Below are 19,701 nucleotides of genomic sequence, written 5' to 3'. Positions count from 1 at the left end.
ATTTATTCAAAACCAAATAAAAAAATCGAATTTCAATCTTCTATTTTGTATTTTATAAAAAATCTGAGGACTTTCTTGGAACAATTTCAAATAAATTAAAAACCTAAGCAGCTATATGATAGCTCTCATGCTTCTTATGACAACAACTTGCTTCGTGTGCTGAAGGCGAAATATGCAACGAAGGCAGCAGCGCCAGCCGCCACCAATTCAGAGTTGACCCAGGGTCCTTTGTAGGCGGAAGGTTGGGAAACATCGAAGTTGACGAGCGACTTAACCGAGCTGAGATCATCTCCAGCACGTTGTGCTTTGCGGATGGCGGCGAATCCTTCTTGGTCGAAAAGGCGCACGGTGACGGTGCCACTGCGAGCTTTCTTTGGTTCCTCATTCCAGCTTATCTGTAAGAATAGATATGGAAAGGTTTCAAGATTATCTCAAAGAGCGAAATAGAAAGTTTGAGAAAAACTCACTTGATATTGTCCCTCTCCAATTCGTGCGACCGGAGTTACGACTCCGTTGTATTCGGCGTACAAGGAGGTGTGGATTCCTTCAGGATTCGAGCATTTTAACGTGAATTCAGCGATGACGGCAACTTGGCTCACAATTGTTGCGTCGCGTGTTGAGAATGAAGTTACCGAAACCTCGGGTTTTGTGCAGCTAGAAGCGAACGCTACTGCGAAAAGGAGTGCAAAAACACCAACAGAAAGGAATTTAGCCATTTTACACTGAACTTAATTGATCAATTCGCGGACTTGAGGAAAGACACCGACCCGTTGGCAGTTTACCGAGCGAAGTGAAAGCGACTCTAACCAATTGGTGAAGTGGAATAGCGTTTTTGACGTGAATGGGTGAAACGTCAGCCACGTCATTGCCACACGACGAGAGGTGTCAATTTTTAGACAGGGTTGGACTTTACATTCCGGCATTGTTGTAGATTGATAGATTTTGATGCACCTTTTAGAAATTGTAAATAAGAAAAAAACGCGTTTGTTTTGATTTGTGATTGTGACAATTTGTGATTAGTATTCTCCTTCGCATTCAGTTTAATTTATGAACATAGAAAAATGAGCGATAAAAATGGTAATCCATACAATCTGGATGGGCCGAGCTTCGACGCTGATAGGTATCTGGAGAAGTTGCTAAAGGTACTATAAATAGACTGATCAAATACGCTACGCAACATAGAAAACCACTTACCAATAATGTGGTTTGTTGACTAGTAGGGAATCATTTATGGGCGACGATATACCCTTTCAAATTATAATAGACTTTTATCCGATTTCTTTGCGTTGAAGATTGATCTGCCGATTAAAAATCGTAACCTTTTCGCCCTTGAGATAATAATAATAAGCCATAAAAAGCTCGAAGGACTGCAGGGGCCCAGGTCTGGATCGGGTGCAGAAAAAGGACACGATGCAGAACCCCACAGACACAAGACCGATTACTTGCTTACCAACCATCTACAAATTCATAACGTCCATTATTAATGGAAGGGCGACTTGAACGCCAGGTTTACAGTCTTTGGGGATACTGTTAACCAGGCAAAAGGTAACATACTACTAAGAGAGTTTTGTAATTGTGACTTTCGAATGCTAAATAAAGAAGATAAAACTTTTGCAGTAACAATCCTAACTGTAAATAGCAGGTCCTCGGCCCCGGATATCTCCCTTCCCAACTCTCTGGTGCTCTCCTTGGACCTGGAAAACCTTAAATGACACCTACTCAAAACAGTCACCACAAGCCAATTCTCCTAAAAAGCAAATCATTTACAGTCTAACCGGCTTTCAAAATTGTCAGAAACAAACTAAATAATCTAATTGGAAATATGTAAACCCCAGGACGCCATTCAAGGCTTGTAATGAACATATAGGAAATTCTCAATAACCGAAATAAATCGAAAAAAACCAACAAAAAAAATATATACCCTGAGGACTCCTCATTGAACATTTAGTTCAATTCCTTTAATCAATTCCCGCAAAACTCTCGAATGGGCAAAATACCATCCTAACCTCAGCATTTGTGTTTTACATGTGTGCAGAAAAAAAACAATCGTGTTGCTCCCCGTCGCAGAATATTAAATGAAAAAAAAAAAACAAACAAAAGGGATCTCTATCTTCCTCGTCTGAAGTCAGGGAACAAAGTGAAGGTGAATTTTTGAGGGCGAAACGGCACAGCATATGGCTCCTTGACTACCTCCGTATTCCATCAAGAATTCATCTCATCCGTCACTTCGTCCCTACGAAGAAAAAAGAATATTTAGTTTTTTCCAAATTCTGAAACGAAGAGATAGCCATTTCACATAAAGGTAGGGAAGGACATTCCTCAGAAGCTCGGACGGCAATACCTTCCAGCATATAACCGCAAAGGCCCGTAGATCCAGAGATTGCTGAAAGGCATTCACCTACGAGACGTTAAGTCTCAAAGACAAACACAACAAAGGACTAGCTCTTGTGGTATTCTCCCAACGACAAGGCAAGAAACTATACGTTACAAAGTGAGAAAGGAAATGAGACTTAGGAACACTTGCTTCCGGGGAAAAAGGCATGAAACCCAAAAATAGAAATGTGAATGCAAGTGTACGTGGAGCCTAGCCGGGAACAATGTTGAGAATCTTTTGATTCTCTATCTGACATCGCCAAAAGAACTTGTGAGCCAGAATAGGCTGTCTTCCACTGATTCAGAAAACCTGTAAATAAGAAATTAGACCTGAATCCAGGAAAGGTCGGGCCCCACGTTGGACGCCGCAATAATGAACCTAAGGCAATGGGATGATCAAAAGACCATCCTAAGTAAGAAAACGAATTAGAAGGAAGAGCTATCCCAGAAACCTAAAAAAATTGGCGAAATTGACCGTGAAGATCCGCCCGCAAAGACTGAAGCTCCATCATAGTACTCGGTTGATACGTTCCTGCATGCCTCTGTGCTAGCCAGGCTCGGGAATATAGGGGGGGGGGGGTCCTTTGAGCGCTTTGATCCCTCACGTGTCGTAAATACAAAATTAGCGTGTCTATACCACGCGCTCGGTTGAGCTGTTTTTTTTATTTTCCAGGTTTAGCTCTCGTTCTTGTTTTTTTTCGTTAGGCCGTCGCGAACTCCTTTGTTGTCTATTTTTAGATTCGGTGCGGACCCATGCATCGGTATACACATTATTTTTGTACTAATGATACGTGAGGGATCAAAACGCTTAAAGGACCCGCTGCTGAATGTAAACAAACAGTTTAGTTCTTCAAGTTGGCTAAACTGAGCTTATCCGCCCGTGAAATTTTGTTTGGAGTGCGTCGAAGAACTCTAGGTGTTTGGGCAAGAAATTTATTATATCGATAGGTCTCAAGATAAAAATAAGTTCACATTGAAGTCCAATATCAGAAACCAACAGCGATGGCGCATAGGTGTTATTGACGCGGGTTTACGACAACCATATAGCCAATAAAATCCTTAAGGGATTGCTGCAGGCTCAAAGTAAAGAGTAATTCCATCCAGCGTCTTCGTAACTATATTTTCCGAACCAATGTTCATTTCCAGCGCTTGATTTAGATTCCTGCTCTCCATCCAGAACCTTGGACAGTAAAACATCATATGATATTAATCCTCTGCTATGGACAATTTAGCAAATCATCCTACCCAAATCAATGCAGATACCGCCTGTATCGGATAGTGTTCCGTAAGGAGCTGGGTAATGTTGTAGTTGGTTTCCAAGTGTTTCCGATACTCCTGTGCTTCCAGTGACCATCGGCTTTACCGGAGATCATACGACTTTGGCTTTGCCGAATTTCTGGGATCTGAGTGCCCTTTCATACGTTTTGGATGATGTAGCATAGTCATTTCTTTCGCCAGAATATCGATTGGGATCATGCCCGCCACTACCAGGACTGCCTCATCTGATATGGTTCTAAAAGCACTGCAAATTTTCACAGCCTTTAGTCGGTGAGCCTAATTCACTTCCTTCCTTCTCTGATGGTTTGCAAGCGCCTTCGCTTATACAGCTCATGGCAAAACAGGATGGATGATATCGCCCCGACAGTGTTTCGTCCTGTCAATATTCGGTAACAATTTGCAAGTGCCGCGGCGGCACAACAATCTTAGCTTCTTTTAGGACAGGAAGAATAAGCGCACGATTATGCATGATATTTCAAATCAGGACACTCAGCACCCATCCCTGTGGTATTCATTTCACACCGAAGAATCTGTTGAGATAATTCTCGAATAAACTACCCAAATATCCAAGTACATCTATGCCAGTCAACGCTCCCTCAATTCGGTTCCATTTTTGATATCCGTTGCCATCCATCCACCACAGCACGGTAGGCGCTAGAACCCACCACACAGACCGGGCGATGTGATGCTGAATCATAGCGCTTGAGAAGCAACATCAATTTCCTTCGCTGTCCACCTGACATTTTGCAGGAAATCTTTTTCGAGCTCCATTCGTCCTTGATTTTCATGCAGATTGCCCGGTATTGACTGTGAGTATAGTTCTTAATGACTTTCCAAACAACTGTATTGCAGCGCTCACGTATATCAGGTTCTATATAGACAACAAGCTCCTTCTTCTGAAAGTGTATGAGGTTCCGACTTTCGCGAGTATCACGTCTAGGTAACCAAATGCTTGGCGCAGAACTCGTCCTCTCACACTCGTTGTCTGGCTGCCTCATTTAAGAGCCGACTCGTTAAAATACCCTGCTATGCCTTTGGGTCAAATTCCCCTCGCATCCAGAACTGCTACTATATTCGGTAAGTGTAATGCAGGGTGCAACATGGTAGTTATAGATGTGGATTTGTTTCACTTTTACTCCGATGAATCCATTCTCCGGATGCTCCATTATTTGCTGTAAAGTTAGTTCTGCGTAAGCCCATAACTTTGCTTGGCCCGTTTGGTCTTTAACCTGAATGCCACCGCCGTCGTTTCGATATGGCTCACTAACTATGGCCACATCAATGTCTTGCACGGGAGGTTTGCGAGAATAATTTCTGCGCCGCCTGGTAGTAGTTGAGGTTGATTTGTATCAACCTTATATGCATGTTGCTGCCTGTCCTAACACTCTTTTTTCTCTAGAGTAAGCCATTTGTGTCAGCTCCACAATCTTTGCTGATATGATCCTCCGCATTCAAACTGATACATTCCTTCGCAATGCGACCAAAGCCAGGCCATTTTAAGCACCGCTTCAGTGTCACCTGCTTCTTTAGTCGAAACATAACCCAGCCTATTTTTACTTTCCCTAGTGCCAACGATTTAAATGCTCCCTCTACTGATAGACTAATGATGGCGGTTTGTGTTCCACTGTAAGATTTCCTTACCGCTTTCAACACCAATTCTCGTAGTCCGATAAGACTGAACTGTACTTTCAATGCCTAGCAAACTTCCTCCTTTTCATGGTGATTTCATCTGTATCCTTGCATACTATAGTGATCTACGACCTGTTAGTCCTTATATCACCTTTCTTTCCTAAAAACTATTCAATTCGACTCAACAATTTGTCTGCGGTTACACCCTTCGATTTTTTTTAGCTCCCAACATAAGGTCTCCTTTCTGGGACCTACTGTATCTGCGAAATTGGTAAGTTCCAAGTCTGCCTTCACTGTCTTGAGAATTCTCTTCTTCCGGTTTTTCCTTTTCCAAGGTGCCACCTTTTTACAGGCTTCTGTTTCCTTCTTGTGAGTTCCACTCCTTTTCTACCGAATTACTGCCATGCAAAAGACAGACTCTCTTTGTTAGCATGCCCCTCCTTTTATTTCGAATCGCCTTTTTCAATTGTTTAGGGTCTCACGATATATTGCCACGTTGATGGTCTGCTCCTGAGCCAGACACTCAATCAATTCGATCGGATGGATGTCATGACAGAGGGGGAAAAGGTTTGATGTCCTTGTTGAGATCGTGTTTCGGTTTCGAGCGTGAAGTAGGTAACCCAACAAACAGTTTCCACCTCGTTAAAACATCTCAGCGATGTAGCGGATGGAAGCACTCATAGCGGTTAGTAAAATTTTTCATTACTATTGGTTTTTTTCTTTTATTTTTCAAAGGAGTACACGTTAAAAGAAATTATGGACACTGAATCAGCCGTAATAAAAGATACTCAAACCCTACACAGCGACATGCAAACTCTGGTCTACGAGAACTACAATAAATTCATTTCCGCAACTGATACAATACGCAAAATGAAATCTGACTTCAAGAAAATGGAAACTGATATGAACCTGCTCGCTTCAAAAATGTCATCCATTACCAAATTCAGTGAACAAATAACTGGCACTCTACAGGGCACAAGATCGCAGCTATGCAAATTATCCGAGAAGCATTCACTTTTGAAACGTTTACAATTTCTCTCATCGCTTCCGGCCAAATTGAAAACTCTAATCGACGAAGAAAACTACGCTCAGGCTGTTCAGGATTATACGCATGCCCAAAAAGTTCTTGCACAATATGGAAATCAACCCTCATTTCAAGGTATCCAGAAAGATTGTGAGGCGACTATAGAGGATTTGAAAGAACGTTTAAAAAAGGATTTCCAAATGGCTGGGACGACAGCTCAGTCGTTAACTGAAACGGGAGAATTGCTGTTGCAGTTGAATGAAAGTCCTGGTGATTTAGCTAGGGAGATGTTGCAGAGCGCGTCGAAGAGACTGCATGAACAGGTTGTTATGCTTCAGGTAATATTTAAATCCGTTTTGATATTTCTAAGATGTTTATATTTAAGTGTTCCCAGGATCAAACTGAGCGCGACATGATCGAATTTGTCGACCTCGGTATTGAAGGCTTTCTTAATGATTTAACTCTGGTTGTAAGCTCTTACTACGATATGTTCTTATCGAAGCATATGGAGTCAGAAGGGTAAAGAAATTTTCATTGTAATTTTCTCATTTTTAACATCGTAAACTTCGTCTCTTAGCGATGATTTCCAAGACAAAGCTGGAGCCAGTTTGAATGAGTTCGTTAATAAAAACATGGAAAAATACCTTGCACTTGTGCAGGATCGTGTTGAAACCGAGACTGGTTGTGGTGATACGCAAATAATGCTTCGAGCTCTGGATAGGTTGCATCGCAGACTTTTGGCAATGAGAAATCTTTGCAGATTTGTAGATATGAGCAAGTGAGTTTTATTCTCTATTGTTTATGTTTGAAAAATATCGCTTGCTAATTAATTTACATGATAATGCTAGTATCGGAAGTGTAAGGTCATTTATTGGTCGATCTAGATAAAATATCTGTATTTACCCTTTCCAGCAAAACGGCTATTGACATAATAATCAGTGCCGCTCACCAGTTATGTGATGTGCATTCAAAGACCTTGAAAGACCATTTTTCAGATACATTGAGCTCAGTACGATTATCGCTTGTTTCGGCTAAAAGCGACAGCGGGTATGTGTAAAATGACTTATATTTGCTAAAATTACGGTAGATAAGTCATAATCACGTCACATTTACACAAACGAAAGTATCTAAAAACCTCTAATGATTTTTCTAGTAAATATTTCGCCTAAAATGCATTTTCTTTCATAGCTCATCGAATGGCCCGAATCTCATCGAGCTCATACAGACCTTATTTGTATCGACTCGCGAAAAAGTCAAAGGTGTTCTGCAAGATTTACTTGTTTTTCTGCAGAATGATTGGTCATTCAGCATCAAATCAGACTATAAGGGGACATTATGCGTCGAAGGCATACGAGAAAATCTTTTGATTGGTACGTCTATCTGAAGAGATAAAACCCTTGTCTTATACGCCTAATTTTTCCAGGATTCCTACGTCATATTTCGAAAGTAATGACATCGTTTGGTGATTCTAGTTCTTCCAGTCCGCCAAATTTGCTGCTCGTTCTATCGAAAACTTGCTTGGAGATGGATCAAAGTGGTGTTCATACTTTGGTAATTCAATTTGTTTTGCCGAATTCAATATTTGTTAATGTGGGGCATATTCGCAGATATCGCTGGTAGATGATTTGTATGAGATTGACTCCGACAACAGCGCAGTATTAACACATGAAACAGAGATTTGTGCTGAAATGAGAGAGGCTGCGCAATTCCTCTTGGATTCGTATGTTCGATTGCAAGGAACCAACATTTCTCAGGTATACAGAAATACACCATCCTAAAGCAATCAATTAAAAGTTTTGGAATCTGCCTATCTTCATAATGGTTTACTGATTTACCAGCACTGTATTCTTGGTTTTTCCTCATTAGTTTCAATCCTTCCGAATTGCGCAACTCTCAAGTTTACATTTATTTTAGATGTTGCGAAAAAGTGTTGAAACCCGCGACTGGCTGAATTGTTTGGAACCTAGATCGGTGAGAGCTGTGATGAAGCGAGTAGTTGAGGAATTGGCTTCCATTGAAGTAGTCTTAGCCAGCTTGTACGAAACGGGGGCCCGCACGGCAGCTAGTAGCGATTCGAGTCGAAAAACCCATTTCAGGTATTTTACTGCTATATCCTTGGAATTATTTTAGCTTATTTTATTATACAATAATAACCGTATTTTTCCCATGTCTTCATCTGGTTTACGTAGTAGTCTCACGGCATCCAAACAACAGTATCGCTCGAATTGGTCAACCTACACACCATCTCAGTTAGAATCCAGTTATGTATCAAATATTCACCGCTTGTTCTCGGAACGTATTGAGATATTCACATCCGTAGAATTCTCCAAGGTTTCCATTGTGACAGGAATCATTAAAATAGGCTTAAAAGTAAGACTTAACCATTATCCTCACTTTTTCCGTTTATAAAAATTCCACAATTATCATAGACGCTCCTTGAATGCGTTCGACTACGGACATTCAGCAAGTTTGGACTCCAACAAATTCAAGTCGATACCCACTATCTGCAGATGAATCTTTGGCGTTTCGTTACTGACGAGAAGTATGAAATAGAATTGAAATTGAAAGTCAACATATTCTGAATTATATTATCTTACAGTTTGGTGAACTTTTTGCTGGATGAGATCCTAGGTTCAGCCGTTCATAGATGCTTGGAATCTATTTTGATGGAACCAAATGCAGTTGAAATCATATGTGAACGTGGTTAGTATCAAAGATTGAAGAACATGTTTTTGTGAATAACATTTTTGCTCTTCCACGGCATTATGTAGCTTAATCTAATGGAATATGTTAAGTATGGTAATGATATTGAACCATTCCTTAAATATTTATAATTTATTTATTGTTATATTTTGTTTTTAAATTTAAATAAAAAAATCACAAACAACCCGTGCATTTTTTAAGTGAAATGGATACTATGATATGTTGCTCATCCAATGAGGCAATGCTTCAGTTTCAATATCATCACAGCAGCGAGACAAGCAGAAAAACAAAAACTTCCATGGCGACTTAGACTCGAGCCAGACTGGGATGCTTCACCCTTCAATCATCGCATTAACTACTGTAGTTCTCCGAATGTCTGTAGATGGCCAAGGGGCACCTTTTTTTAAACCGTGAAGATGACAAAGTAGGAAATGGATCTCAAAGGGAGCATCTTGTCTCCATCTGAGGCAAAGAAGAAATGTTAGGAGAGGATGCACCCTCCCTTCCAGCTACATCCAAGTTTACGAAATGCTTCTCCACACGCGCAGTCGAGCCGTTAATTATCCTTTTTACACTTCGTCCGCAGAGTTATGATGTTGATCTTAGTGGTTGTCCCAAGTTCACCAGACTTAACACACATGAACTTTGTTAATGATAGGGTATATACTCATCATCAACACCGCAACAACCGGTATCTGATCTAGGCCGGCTTTAGTAAGGAATTCCAGGCACCTAGGTTTTGCGCCGAGGTCCACCAATTCGATATCCCTAAAAGCTGTCTAGCGTCCGGATCTACGCCATCGCTCCATCTCAGGCAATGTCAGCCACCTCTTCTTTTTCTACCATAGATGTTGCCCTTATAAACTTTCCGAGCAGGATCATCCTCACCCATACGGATTACGTGACCCGCCCACCGTAACCTGTTCAGCCGAATTTTATCCACAACCAGGTCGTGGTATCGCTCATAGATTTCATCGTTATGTAGGCTACGCAATTGTCCATCCTTATGTAGGGGGCCAAAAATTCTTCGGAGGATTCTTCTTTCGAACGCGGCCAAGAGTTTGCAATTTATCTTGCTAAGAACCCAAGACTTCGAGAAATACATGGGGACTGGCAAGATCATTGCCTTGTACAGTAACAGCTTTGACCCCACATTGGTCAGGGTCAGCTCAGTCAGTCTTATCAACTTCATCGGGATACGGATTTCTCTCATGACCGTGTACAGTAACCTGATTGTCAGAGAGGATTTTAGGCGGTGTTGTACGGGATCCGAGTCTTTATTGGCCCCCCTTTATGTTCTGACATTCATCAAGGCTGAGAGGTGGCAGCGTTCGATCAACACGTGGTCAATTTGTTTGAAAGTGATCCCATCTGGAGAGACCCATGTATATCTGTGGACCACTTTCCGCGCAAAACAGGTACTTCCAACCACTAATGATCCGCAAGCCGTTATCGTTGGTATCCTTATGTAAGCTATGGGAGCCGACATGTCACCTGAATACGAGTTCCGCCCCTATTTAACTGTTAAAATCTTCAAGAATGATTTTGATATCATACTTGGGACAAGCTTCGAGGGTCTACTCAATTGCGTTCTCTTTCTTCGGCGCCGCAGTCTCCTCTGTAGGGGCGTGGACGTTTATGAGGTTTATATTTCTAAACTTGCCTCGCAAACGCTGAGTACGTAGCCTTTCGTTTATATTTTCAAAGCCAACTAAGGTGACGGCAAACCAGGCTGACTGACTTAAATATCGGAAGCTCATCTCATCGCACATACAAACAAATATGTCCTTGAAATCAAGGCTTGGCCTCCATTAGGCTCCAGTCTCTGATCCTCCAAAATGTTCAAAAATAATCAACCAGGAGGAGTTGAATTAGTTTGAGTTTCATTCTCGTTTCACTCAAGAGTGACTCAGAGGTAACAATGAATGTATATTAAAATATTTTGCAGGATTTTACGGTGGTGTATCTGATTTATTTGTTCAGCTAGAAGAGAAAGGCTTTAAAAGACAGTGCAGTTGAATTTCGGCCTCATTTTACTTTCCTTCATTCATTTATTATTTCCTCGAGCTGATTCATTTGATTTTCATATGTTTCTTATCTCTGAGTTCCGACAGCATGATCATATGGGAGCGATGGGTTGAGTGTTTTGATGACTGCCCAACAATCAAAATATCGGCGAGTTGGAGGTCCCGCCAACTGAAGACGACGGACAAATGTAACAGATCAGATTTCCTCTGTGCAACAAGCGATAGAAAAACTGCTGGAATATGGTCATAAGTTGCACCATCTTTTCATCGACTTTAAGGATGCCTATGGTAGCATAGCCATGGTAAAACTACACAGTGTCATGAGAGAAATCGGTATCCCGAAAAAATTGATAAGACTGACTAGTCTGACCCTGACAAATGTGCGAGGCCAGATAGAAGCAGCAGGATCACCCTCAAGACCTTTCAACATCAACAACGGTCTAAGACAAGGGGATGCCCTATCATGCGTTCTCTTTAACCTGACCCTGGAAAAAGTGATTCGTGATGCAGATGTCAACGCAAGATGCAGCATCCTCTTCCAGTCCACCCAACTACTCACCTGCGCTGACGATGTTGACATTATGGAATGTACAGTCTACGTTCATCCAGATCGAACAGGTGGCACGAAATCACGGGCACATTAATGAAGGCAAGACTGGTTGTGGATAAAACTCTGCTCAACAGGTTGCGGTGAGCGGGTCACCTAATCTGTATGGATGAGGAAGATCCAGCTCGGAAGCTCTATAAGGGGAATATTTATGGTAGAAAAAAAAGACGAGGCTGACCTTGCCTGAAATGGAGCGATGGCGTAGGTCAGGAAGCCAGACAGCTTTTAGGGATATCAAATTGGTGGACCTCGGCGCAAAACCGGGATGTCTGCAGTTCCTTACTAAAGCAGAGCTAGACCGGATACCGGTTGTTGCACCGTTGATGATAATGATGATGAATAATGGTGCTCTGGTTGATTATGATAGATGAAATTGTACGGATCCTAAACAGGAGCGTGGTGAAGGTGGTGGCGAATGACAGCGACTTAGTGATATTGATGTCAAGTACATTTCCCTCGGTTATAAGTGAAATTATGAGTGGCACGTTGGGAAAGGTGTGCGTGTATGTTGCAAGATGCGAATTCGACAAGAGCCTTCGACACCTGCATAAAAATCTTTATAAGAAAATGGGGCTCAGGGCCGAGGATGGTTCTTTCGCTGTACATAGTCGGTTGTCCTTATGTTTAGTAGGATTCAAAATACCACATGTGCAGGTGTTACCGGGTTTTTGCAGTCCTGTCGACAAATGCCCACAATATACTTCTGTACTTCAGCACGGGCAGGGTCGAGAACCGGCGATGTGTTTCAAGGTGCGTGCGAAGTCAATTACGGTCGGATACGCAAAGAGTTGTAAGGTTTTCCAAGATTGACGAAAATACTGACGATCTTTGACAGTCTCCTTGTGGGCCCAATTGATCTCCGCTGACGGCTGCGAAAAGCGGAATTTACTAAAATTACTAAGTTTACTAAAGACTCACAACCTGCGCCAAGCCGAGGAGAATTTGGACTTTTTTGGGGCAGATGCGTGCAAACGCTTACGGCAATTTGCACGGCTGCAAACACTAAGTAAATATTTTTTTAGAGAAGTCGAAGACATGTCTGGTTGCATTGTGGGGCGAGTTGCTATTCTTCGTAAGCGCTAAGAGCTGGTTTCCCACAGCAGTCACGGTGTTAAGAATTTGTGTCATTAAAGTGTGCACACCACTAAAAGAGCTTGGGAGCGGCCACTGATACCTACCTATCTATCCTACCTGGGACTAATGATCGACACGAAGTTGAGTTGTCTCTAGAAAACAAGCTACCTAAAATTCGGGGGCCAAAATAAAGTTAACAGCGACGATGATTGACGGGGTGGAGCACCAGCTTCTTGATCTTGTTGCCCTAGGACCGAATTCCACCTGTCGTGGATGTTTGTGTTCGCCTTTCTGCTGGTCTCACTGCTAAGAGGTTATCACTTGCACAGCATTAAGTGTGATGATAATGAAACTAAAGCACAGTCTATCGGAAAATTAAAAAATGCGGAAAAAAACATCAACACTAGAGAGACTGTGGATGCCTATTCTCAACAAAGTAGTGAAAAGGATAGAGTTGCCCTCAACTTAATGGCGGGACGTATTGATTGGAGGAGTAACTTACGCCTTCCGTGTAGGGCACGGATCAATCTTTTTTTTGGGGGAGCGTCCGGTACTTTTAAGAGTGTTTTTGGCTGATCGACATTGATCGAAGGATAGAGGCGATTTCATCAGACGCTGCGTCGGGCCTCTGCTCTGTGGAGCACCGCGCCTGAAAGCGGCTGCGGATATGAATAATAAACCGACACCTACATATTTGCAACCTTGACTGGTTTATAGACGGAGCAAACAATATCCGCAGCCGTTTTCGGTCAAGCCAGGCTGCGTTTGATGAGATCGTCTATGCCTTGCGATCGAAACAATTAGTTAACAGGATTCATACATATACATAAATAATTGCTGACTGATTATTGTAGGTGGGGTGGAACCCGTCCTAATATACGTGGGTCCTGTCTGGGAGGGATGAGTAGACGAAACACTGTGGCCCGAAGGTGGGTGATTTAAAAATATAGACCAACTACGGCGAGGGCGTGTAACGTATATTGGTCAATATTGGGTAAAGTAGCATCTATAACCGTGCGGATGATCCCTCTTAATCTTCTAGCGAATGAGGCATACTATCTATAGCAGAGAAGGAAGCCGAATCCGTCCGAAGTAAGAGCGGTTTTCAGAAAAGCCACTAGAAAGGAGCTAGATAGAAAGCGGCAGCAATGGTAGGATAATTCTGAAAAGATCCACTTAATCCATACGCTGATTACATGCATTGAAAAATAGGTCGAGCAAATTCACGGTGCGTTGAATTACCGCTTTATATATTCCCTTACAGGAGATGGTGTCCAATATTTACTTCACTTCGGTCCCCGACTTTGTCGATAATCCCCATGACTTAAAGCATATCTTGCTCTATCATCCAAAGCTCGTGGATTAATTTGGTTCTGTAACCTGCCGCACAAAAATGTTCCATACTGAACACTTCATGTTCATTCTTCTCGACGGCTTTTTTGCAAATTTCCACCGATTTTCAGGTGAAAAACGTTTAAAAACTGCGATTAGATGCTTCATAATTATACTCTCCTTTTAGTAGCCCACGAGCCCTATCTTTGTTGAGCTAAACATTTATGAAAGGTCACCGCACTGAAAACAAAGAATCTGAATTTGGTAGCAGTCTATCCGGCAGGTGCTGTGAAAGTTTGAATGATACTCCTCCATTTGCATTGAATAACTTGGCTTTATTGTGTTTCTTTGTTATCGCTTTTTACATGTTGTACAGAAGTGAATACCATTAACTCTACTCATTGAATTGCAAGTTTAGAATCAACTCTTGTTATATAAAACATTGGAAAATTGACTATTGCGCTCTATTCGACTACGGATAATTCTCACTTTGCGTTTGACCTTCTATTGGAATAGTATCGTACATTCTAGCGTGTCCTGCTCCCCGCTGCTGGGAGAGCATCGAACTGCGGCATAATTAAAAAAATAACTTGAATATCTTCATTTCCTTAAATATAATATACACTTTCATATTACACAAATCATTGACTTTTCCTTATCTTAGACTCTCCTCTACTGAAATTCAACGGAAGTAAACGAAATAAATCTTACAAAATGTGGAGAGTATCAACAAAACGAATTGAATGCGACAGTTGGTAACCTATGAGAAGTTGGAAGGACAAAACAGATAAAACGGGAGTAGGCTCGGACGATGATTCCGTTTTCCTACAACTCAAAATGAAAGTCGCCTCTCCGGCTGAGCTGCGCGTCCCAAATCTCAAAATGCGATAAAATACTGCTCAAACGGAACGAACTGAGTGTTCCAAAACAAATAGAATTTTAACGGGATAGTTTCGAGGGAGGTTTCCGAAATTGCAAGCCTTTGTCGTAGAATTAATTGATTTTTGATTCTCTGATTCGTTACACATAACCGTAGCAGGAAGGCCTCAATTTCTTCGAAGGAATTGTTTCAGTTTTTCGTTTTTCGGAACGGAACATGGCAGAATGCAGGGCACACGGCCCGGCGTCCTATCATTTGAACTATAATCTTTTCTATGAGTTTATTAATAGTATTAGAAGCCTCTTTTTGTGAAATTATAGATTTGAACTATGTATTTAAAGTATTTAGGGTGGATCGACGCCGTCCTCGCGTGCGGGAGAAGTGGTGCCCGCCCGCTTCATAACGTGGATAATAAGAAAAGGACGGCGCTCGCAAAGAAGTGTAATTTTATTTTTGTTACTGTCCCTATCATTGTTTACAAGTCTCCCGTTCAGAAGGGTTTCGAACGAAAAAGAACTCACGAATTTGTTACTTGCTTCCCTTTTGTTGCTCCTGGTGATCCTTTTGCGACTGGGGTTGACTATCATTTGACTGCGTGGTTCCGACGGCATCAGATGAACTAGAATTGCTGGCGGCTAAGTCGGTTTTCGCCTCGAGCACCGAAATGCATTTATTGATGCATTTGATGGCTTCCTTCCGAGCTGCCTTGATGTTGTCCTTGCCCTCCGCGTCGATTGTGTCTAGCTTGAGGAGGTTCTGAGTGAGCATCTCGTCCAGGTAGAGATACTCCTTGTCGGTCCGGGAGCCGCCTTTGAACTGCTCCACGCGGTTCATCAGCTCCAGGACATCATTCTGAATTTTCTGGATCTTTGCGATTGCATCAAGAGATTGTTGTACTGCCGGAGACGGCTTTTTGGTCGCAGCGGAATCAACTTCGTCCGCAGCATTTGGTTGCTGCGACGCGGTTTGGCCTCGCGGCGTTTGCTGAGGCGTCTGCTTAGAGGTGTCTTTCTGAGAATTTGAGTGTTCCACTTTTATGGGGATCGAATGCGATTTGGAGTTGGATGTCTGCACGTGTGGTTGTTCTTGATGGGTCTGTCTTTGGTATTGTCGTTGCTGCTGGGGATGATGGCCCGCAGAAGCTGCTCCGTGGATATCTTTTTGAGAGGTTTCGTGTGCCACGTTGATGGGGATCGTTCGATTTGGTGACGCCGTTCGGCCAGCGTTTGGTGACATTGTCTGAAATTCTGGTATGATCCTCCGCACCGGGATATCTTTGACGCGGTCGAAAATTGACCCGGACTTGGACAGATCGCTGAATGTTGGTGACGGCTGCCGTTGACCACTTGTCCCATCACTAGGTGACCTCTCGACGTTTTTGTTTAGAAGGGGCTGATCGCGTCCTTCGACGAAAATCGGAATATGTCGTACAGTTGGCTGAGATTGCTGCTGTTGCTGTGGTCCATTTCGGTTATCACAGTTCTGATCGGGCTGGTCCTTGGCCTCGGACGAGTTGAGTCCGTTCATGTTCATGTTGGAAACCATCGGTTGGGCCATTTTCTGCCCGTATGTCGTCCACTTTTCCGAGATCAGGAAAACTATACGAGCGAAGAAAATAAACAGGCGTTGCTGTCAGAGTCAGAGACCGAGCACTGCTGGCTTCGAGCTGTCAGTACGCAGGGGCGAGTCGGATACTACCGGAGAGAAAACATTAGAAAAATCTGATTGATTACAAACGAAATTTGCTTGAAATTTAATTTAATTTGATGACTGACAACGTAGCACTCTCACCTTCGATCCAGATGCGATTTAAAATCGATAAATCAAAATTACAACAAAATATCAGCTGTCAGCGATGAGCAATGTCAGCGATGACTTTTCTCGACACTTCTGGTGTTTTTTTTGCTTTTGCTTAAGCCCCTGCCTTTCGCGCTTATTCTGGTGGCAGCCTTGACATACAATTCAAAAATGGCAGGACAAGTGCTACGAGAGAATTTTCAATCGATTTGATGAGCTTCTTGGAAATTGTGTGAATCATGAAAAGAAAGATTCTCACATAAATTTTCTAGAACGTTTCACGGCACTATCCATTGATTTCAGTTCATGCCATTCATGGCATTAGTGTTTGAGGGTTACTCTTTGTCTGCCCTGACTGTAGATTCGATTCAGCTTTATTCAGCGGAGCTGGGAAAATGTTGAAAGAACTTACACAGGGTGGCTAAAAAAGGGATATGCATATGTAACCGTCCCCCTGGTTTCCGGTAAATTGTTTTAAATCAAATTTCTATTCAGGAACGTAACAATTAGTCAGTTTTAAATTGGTTTGTGGTGGGTTTATTTGTTTTTTTTTTCTTATTACATCCATAAAAAATGTATATGGTACTCAAGCGTGTACGAGATAAAAAAGGGCCTTTAATGTATATAAGGTTTTGTGGATTTCTTATGCATTTGTGCGAAGCTCCTAGTGTTTATACAGCAAGTATGTAATGCAATTATCTTTAATGTGATACCAATATGTCTTCATTCGCTCGAAATCATATGTGAAAACCATATTCGCGATATTGTTGAAAAAACCTTAAACCAAGAATTAGTGATGCAATAAATCCTGTGCAGCTATCTACGTGGAAACGCCATGAGAACTCTCGCCTTTTGTATATTGAATTTCGGGATCTGGAGAAGCCTTTTGAACATTTGATCGTGTGCCTTACAAACCCATCTGGTGGTTGACTAAATTGCAACACCACGATCAGAAAAGTAAAATCGGAAATATGGGAGGTATATCAAAACCGTTTCATGTTTCTGCCAGTGTTCATCAAGGAAACACCTTCGTCACTCCTCTTTGTTCTTGTTCTGGACCCTGCCACACGGACATCCTACGTCCTGTGCTCTATAAACTGGTCTATGCATTGATTTTTCCTGACGGTCTCAGACTGACAGAAACAAAACTGGGACCGTTTTCAAAGAAGCAAGTACTATTGCTGTCAGTGGCAGCGACCCGCCCAGAACTGAGCAATTGAAATCTTGGATCAATGCTATTATATTTGCCGATCTGTTATGAAATTTCTTCACGCAATAGCGCGATCGATATGGGGTCGTACCGATCGTGAGAAAATAGGGAGAGAGGCATTTTCAATGGTATGGGTATGTACTCTGCGCTGACGAGAACTTGCCAAGTGGCGGGCCGAAAAAGCGATGACCTACTATGTGCGAGTTGGGTAGGAGAACAGGCAAAGTCTCTGAGCACTTAGACCTTAGTGGCCCATTGTACTCGATTTCCCCATCTAACGGAATATCCCGGATTCGATTATGCATCGTAGGATTTCCGTTCGTGGATGTAGTGCTACCCGCTGCAACTGGAGCACATCAGCACCAAAAATTTAATGTCTGATGCACCCATAGAATGAGCGCTCACATAGAAAATGTTCCCTGGATTTCGCTTCCTCATTACAGAATGGGCACGTATCATCTTGGAGAATTTCTATTCTGAACATATGCCTAGCTAGTGAATTATGGCCAGTCAAAATGCCCACAATAATTCTGCAAGTTTTCCTGCTTTGCGACAGGATAAACATTGCTGTATGTTTGTTTGCTCTGACAGGAAAATTTGGTGTGTTTAGCAGCATTAAGGCTCTGCCACCTGTTATTATGGCAACCTTGTTCACAGATTTTGATAGAAGCATTTGCCAATGATACTGACACCCAAATTGCTAGTTCAGGCCCAATTATGGGGGAAATTGAACCCTGTCTTGCTAAAGCATCCGAGATTGCATTTGCATCTACACCACAATGACCACAAAGAGTAGTTTCATCGCAAAGATTTAACGAATTAGGGGTATCAACGGGAAAACGAACTATAACGAACAGGGAAGAACTCATTGAAAAACGTCGAAACACGTAAACATTTTCGGATGAGGAAGGTATGGTCTCATTTAACATTAAAGCCCTCTTCTCTAGTATACGAGGCACTGGCATACTTAGAGGAAAAACTAATTAATATCGACGAATTATGGTGGGAATGGAAAACGAAGGTACGACAATATATTTATTTAATTTTTTTTAAATTTTAACGGACAAAAAACAGAGTAAACCCCAATTACTTATTATCCCCAGGAGGAGGAGAAACTAATAATCTTATCCTACTTAAAGTAGAGGAGTTAAAAGGATTAAGCTGTTGTGCGTTTTAATTTCGGCAAAGCCTGGGAATCGGGGAATGGAAGTAGACTTCGAGCTCTGCGAAGGGCACGTTGAAAATGTCTGCGTTACATGTGTTGCTGTAGAAAGGGAAGGTTTAGAAAGCGGAGGCGGGGGGGGGGGGGTAGTCCACACGAGGGAAGCTTTTCTTAAAGTAGAGGGAATGGGCGAATTTACGTTGCACATTTTCAAGGGCAAGATAATTACAGTTATGAGAAGGTGACCAGATCATCGAGCAGTACTCCGGGGTATTCCTCACGAGGGAATTGAAGAGAGCTAAGGTGGGTTGGATAGAGTCAAAATCAGAGGAGGAGCGAAGTATAAAGCCTGACAATTTTGATGCTCGATTGATGACTTCGAGGCAGTGGATGTCGAAGCGGAGCTTATTGTCGAAAGTGACTCCGAGGTCTTGAGTGGAATTTAAGCAGGATAAGGAATGTCCGTGAAGAGAGTAGGAGAAAGAAGTGGGTTAGGATTTTAGGGAGTAGCACATAGAGTGACACTTTCCATAAGTCGAGCATCAACAAACCAGAGTGTCTAGGTTAGATTGAAGAGAAACACAGTCTATAGACGACGATGTAGC

At 42.2% G+C, this 19,701-nt stretch overlaps 3 protein-coding genes across 5 annotated transcripts; 1 reads left to right on the top strand and 2 right to left on the bottom strand.

Annotated features, from left to right (window-relative positions):
- Positions 1-25: 25 nt before the first annotated feature.
- On the bottom strand, positions 26-841 carry LOC119651545 (translocon-associated protein subunit delta). The gene is made up of 2 exons (XM_038055178.1): positions 468-841; positions 26-395 (listed from the first exon to the last, which is right to left on the bottom strand). The coding sequence occupies exons 1-2, from the start codon at positions 714-716 to the stop codon at positions 135-137; spliced, it is 510 nt and encodes a 169-aa protein (XP_037911106.1). The 5' UTR covers positions 717-841; the 3' UTR covers positions 26-134.
- A 34-nt stretch (positions 842-875) lies between these two features.
- LOC119651542 (vacuolar protein sorting-associated protein 51 homolog) lies at positions 876-9,191 on the top strand. 3 transcript variants are annotated; one of them, XM_038055174.1, is made up of 13 exons: positions 876-1,142; positions 6,016-6,642; positions 6,699-6,823; positions 6,882-7,082; positions 7,217-7,351; positions 7,493-7,674; positions 7,728-7,855; positions 7,912-8,058; positions 8,219-8,400; positions 8,494-8,674; positions 8,734-8,846; positions 8,904-9,007; positions 9,076-9,191. In XM_038055174.1, exons 1-13 carry the CDS (start codon positions 1,062-1,064, stop codon positions 9,078-9,080), a joined length of 2,211 nt encoding a protein of 736 aa, XP_037911102.1. In that variant the 5' UTR covers positions 876-1,061; the 3' UTR covers positions 9,081-9,191. The 3 variants fall into 3 exon arrangements, with proteins under 3 accessions (XP_037911102.1, XP_037911104.1, XP_037911101.1); XM_038055176.1 differs by having other exon boundaries at positions 8,497-8,674; positions 8,904-9,178; XM_038055173.1 differs by having other exon boundaries at positions 8,904-9,178.
- A 5,170-nt stretch (positions 9,192-14,361) lies between these two features.
- LOC119651958 (BAG domain-containing protein Samui-like) lies at positions 14,362-16,865 on the bottom strand. The gene is made up of 2 exons (XM_038055814.1): positions 16,719-16,865; positions 14,362-16,621 (listed from the first exon to the last, which is right to left on the bottom strand). Exon 2 carries the CDS (start codon positions 16,482-16,484, stop codon positions 15,456-15,458), a length of 1,029 nt encoding a protein of 342 aa, XP_037911742.1. The 5' UTR covers positions 16,485-16,621; positions 16,719-16,865; the 3' UTR covers positions 14,362-15,455.
- Between the last annotated feature and the right edge of the window lie 2,836 nt (positions 16,866-19,701).

The sequence above is a fragment of the Hermetia illucens genome, chromosome 3 (genome assembly GCF_905115235.1).
Source record: "Hermetia illucens chromosome 3, iHerIll2.2.curated.20191125, whole genome shotgun sequence".
In the NCBI taxonomy this organism is placed as follows: domain Eukaryota; kingdom Metazoa; phylum Arthropoda; class Insecta; order Diptera; family Stratiomyidae; genus Hermetia; species Hermetia illucens.
Note: the sequence above shows the minus strand (reverse complement) of the source record. Positions and strands in the feature narration are given on the sequence as shown.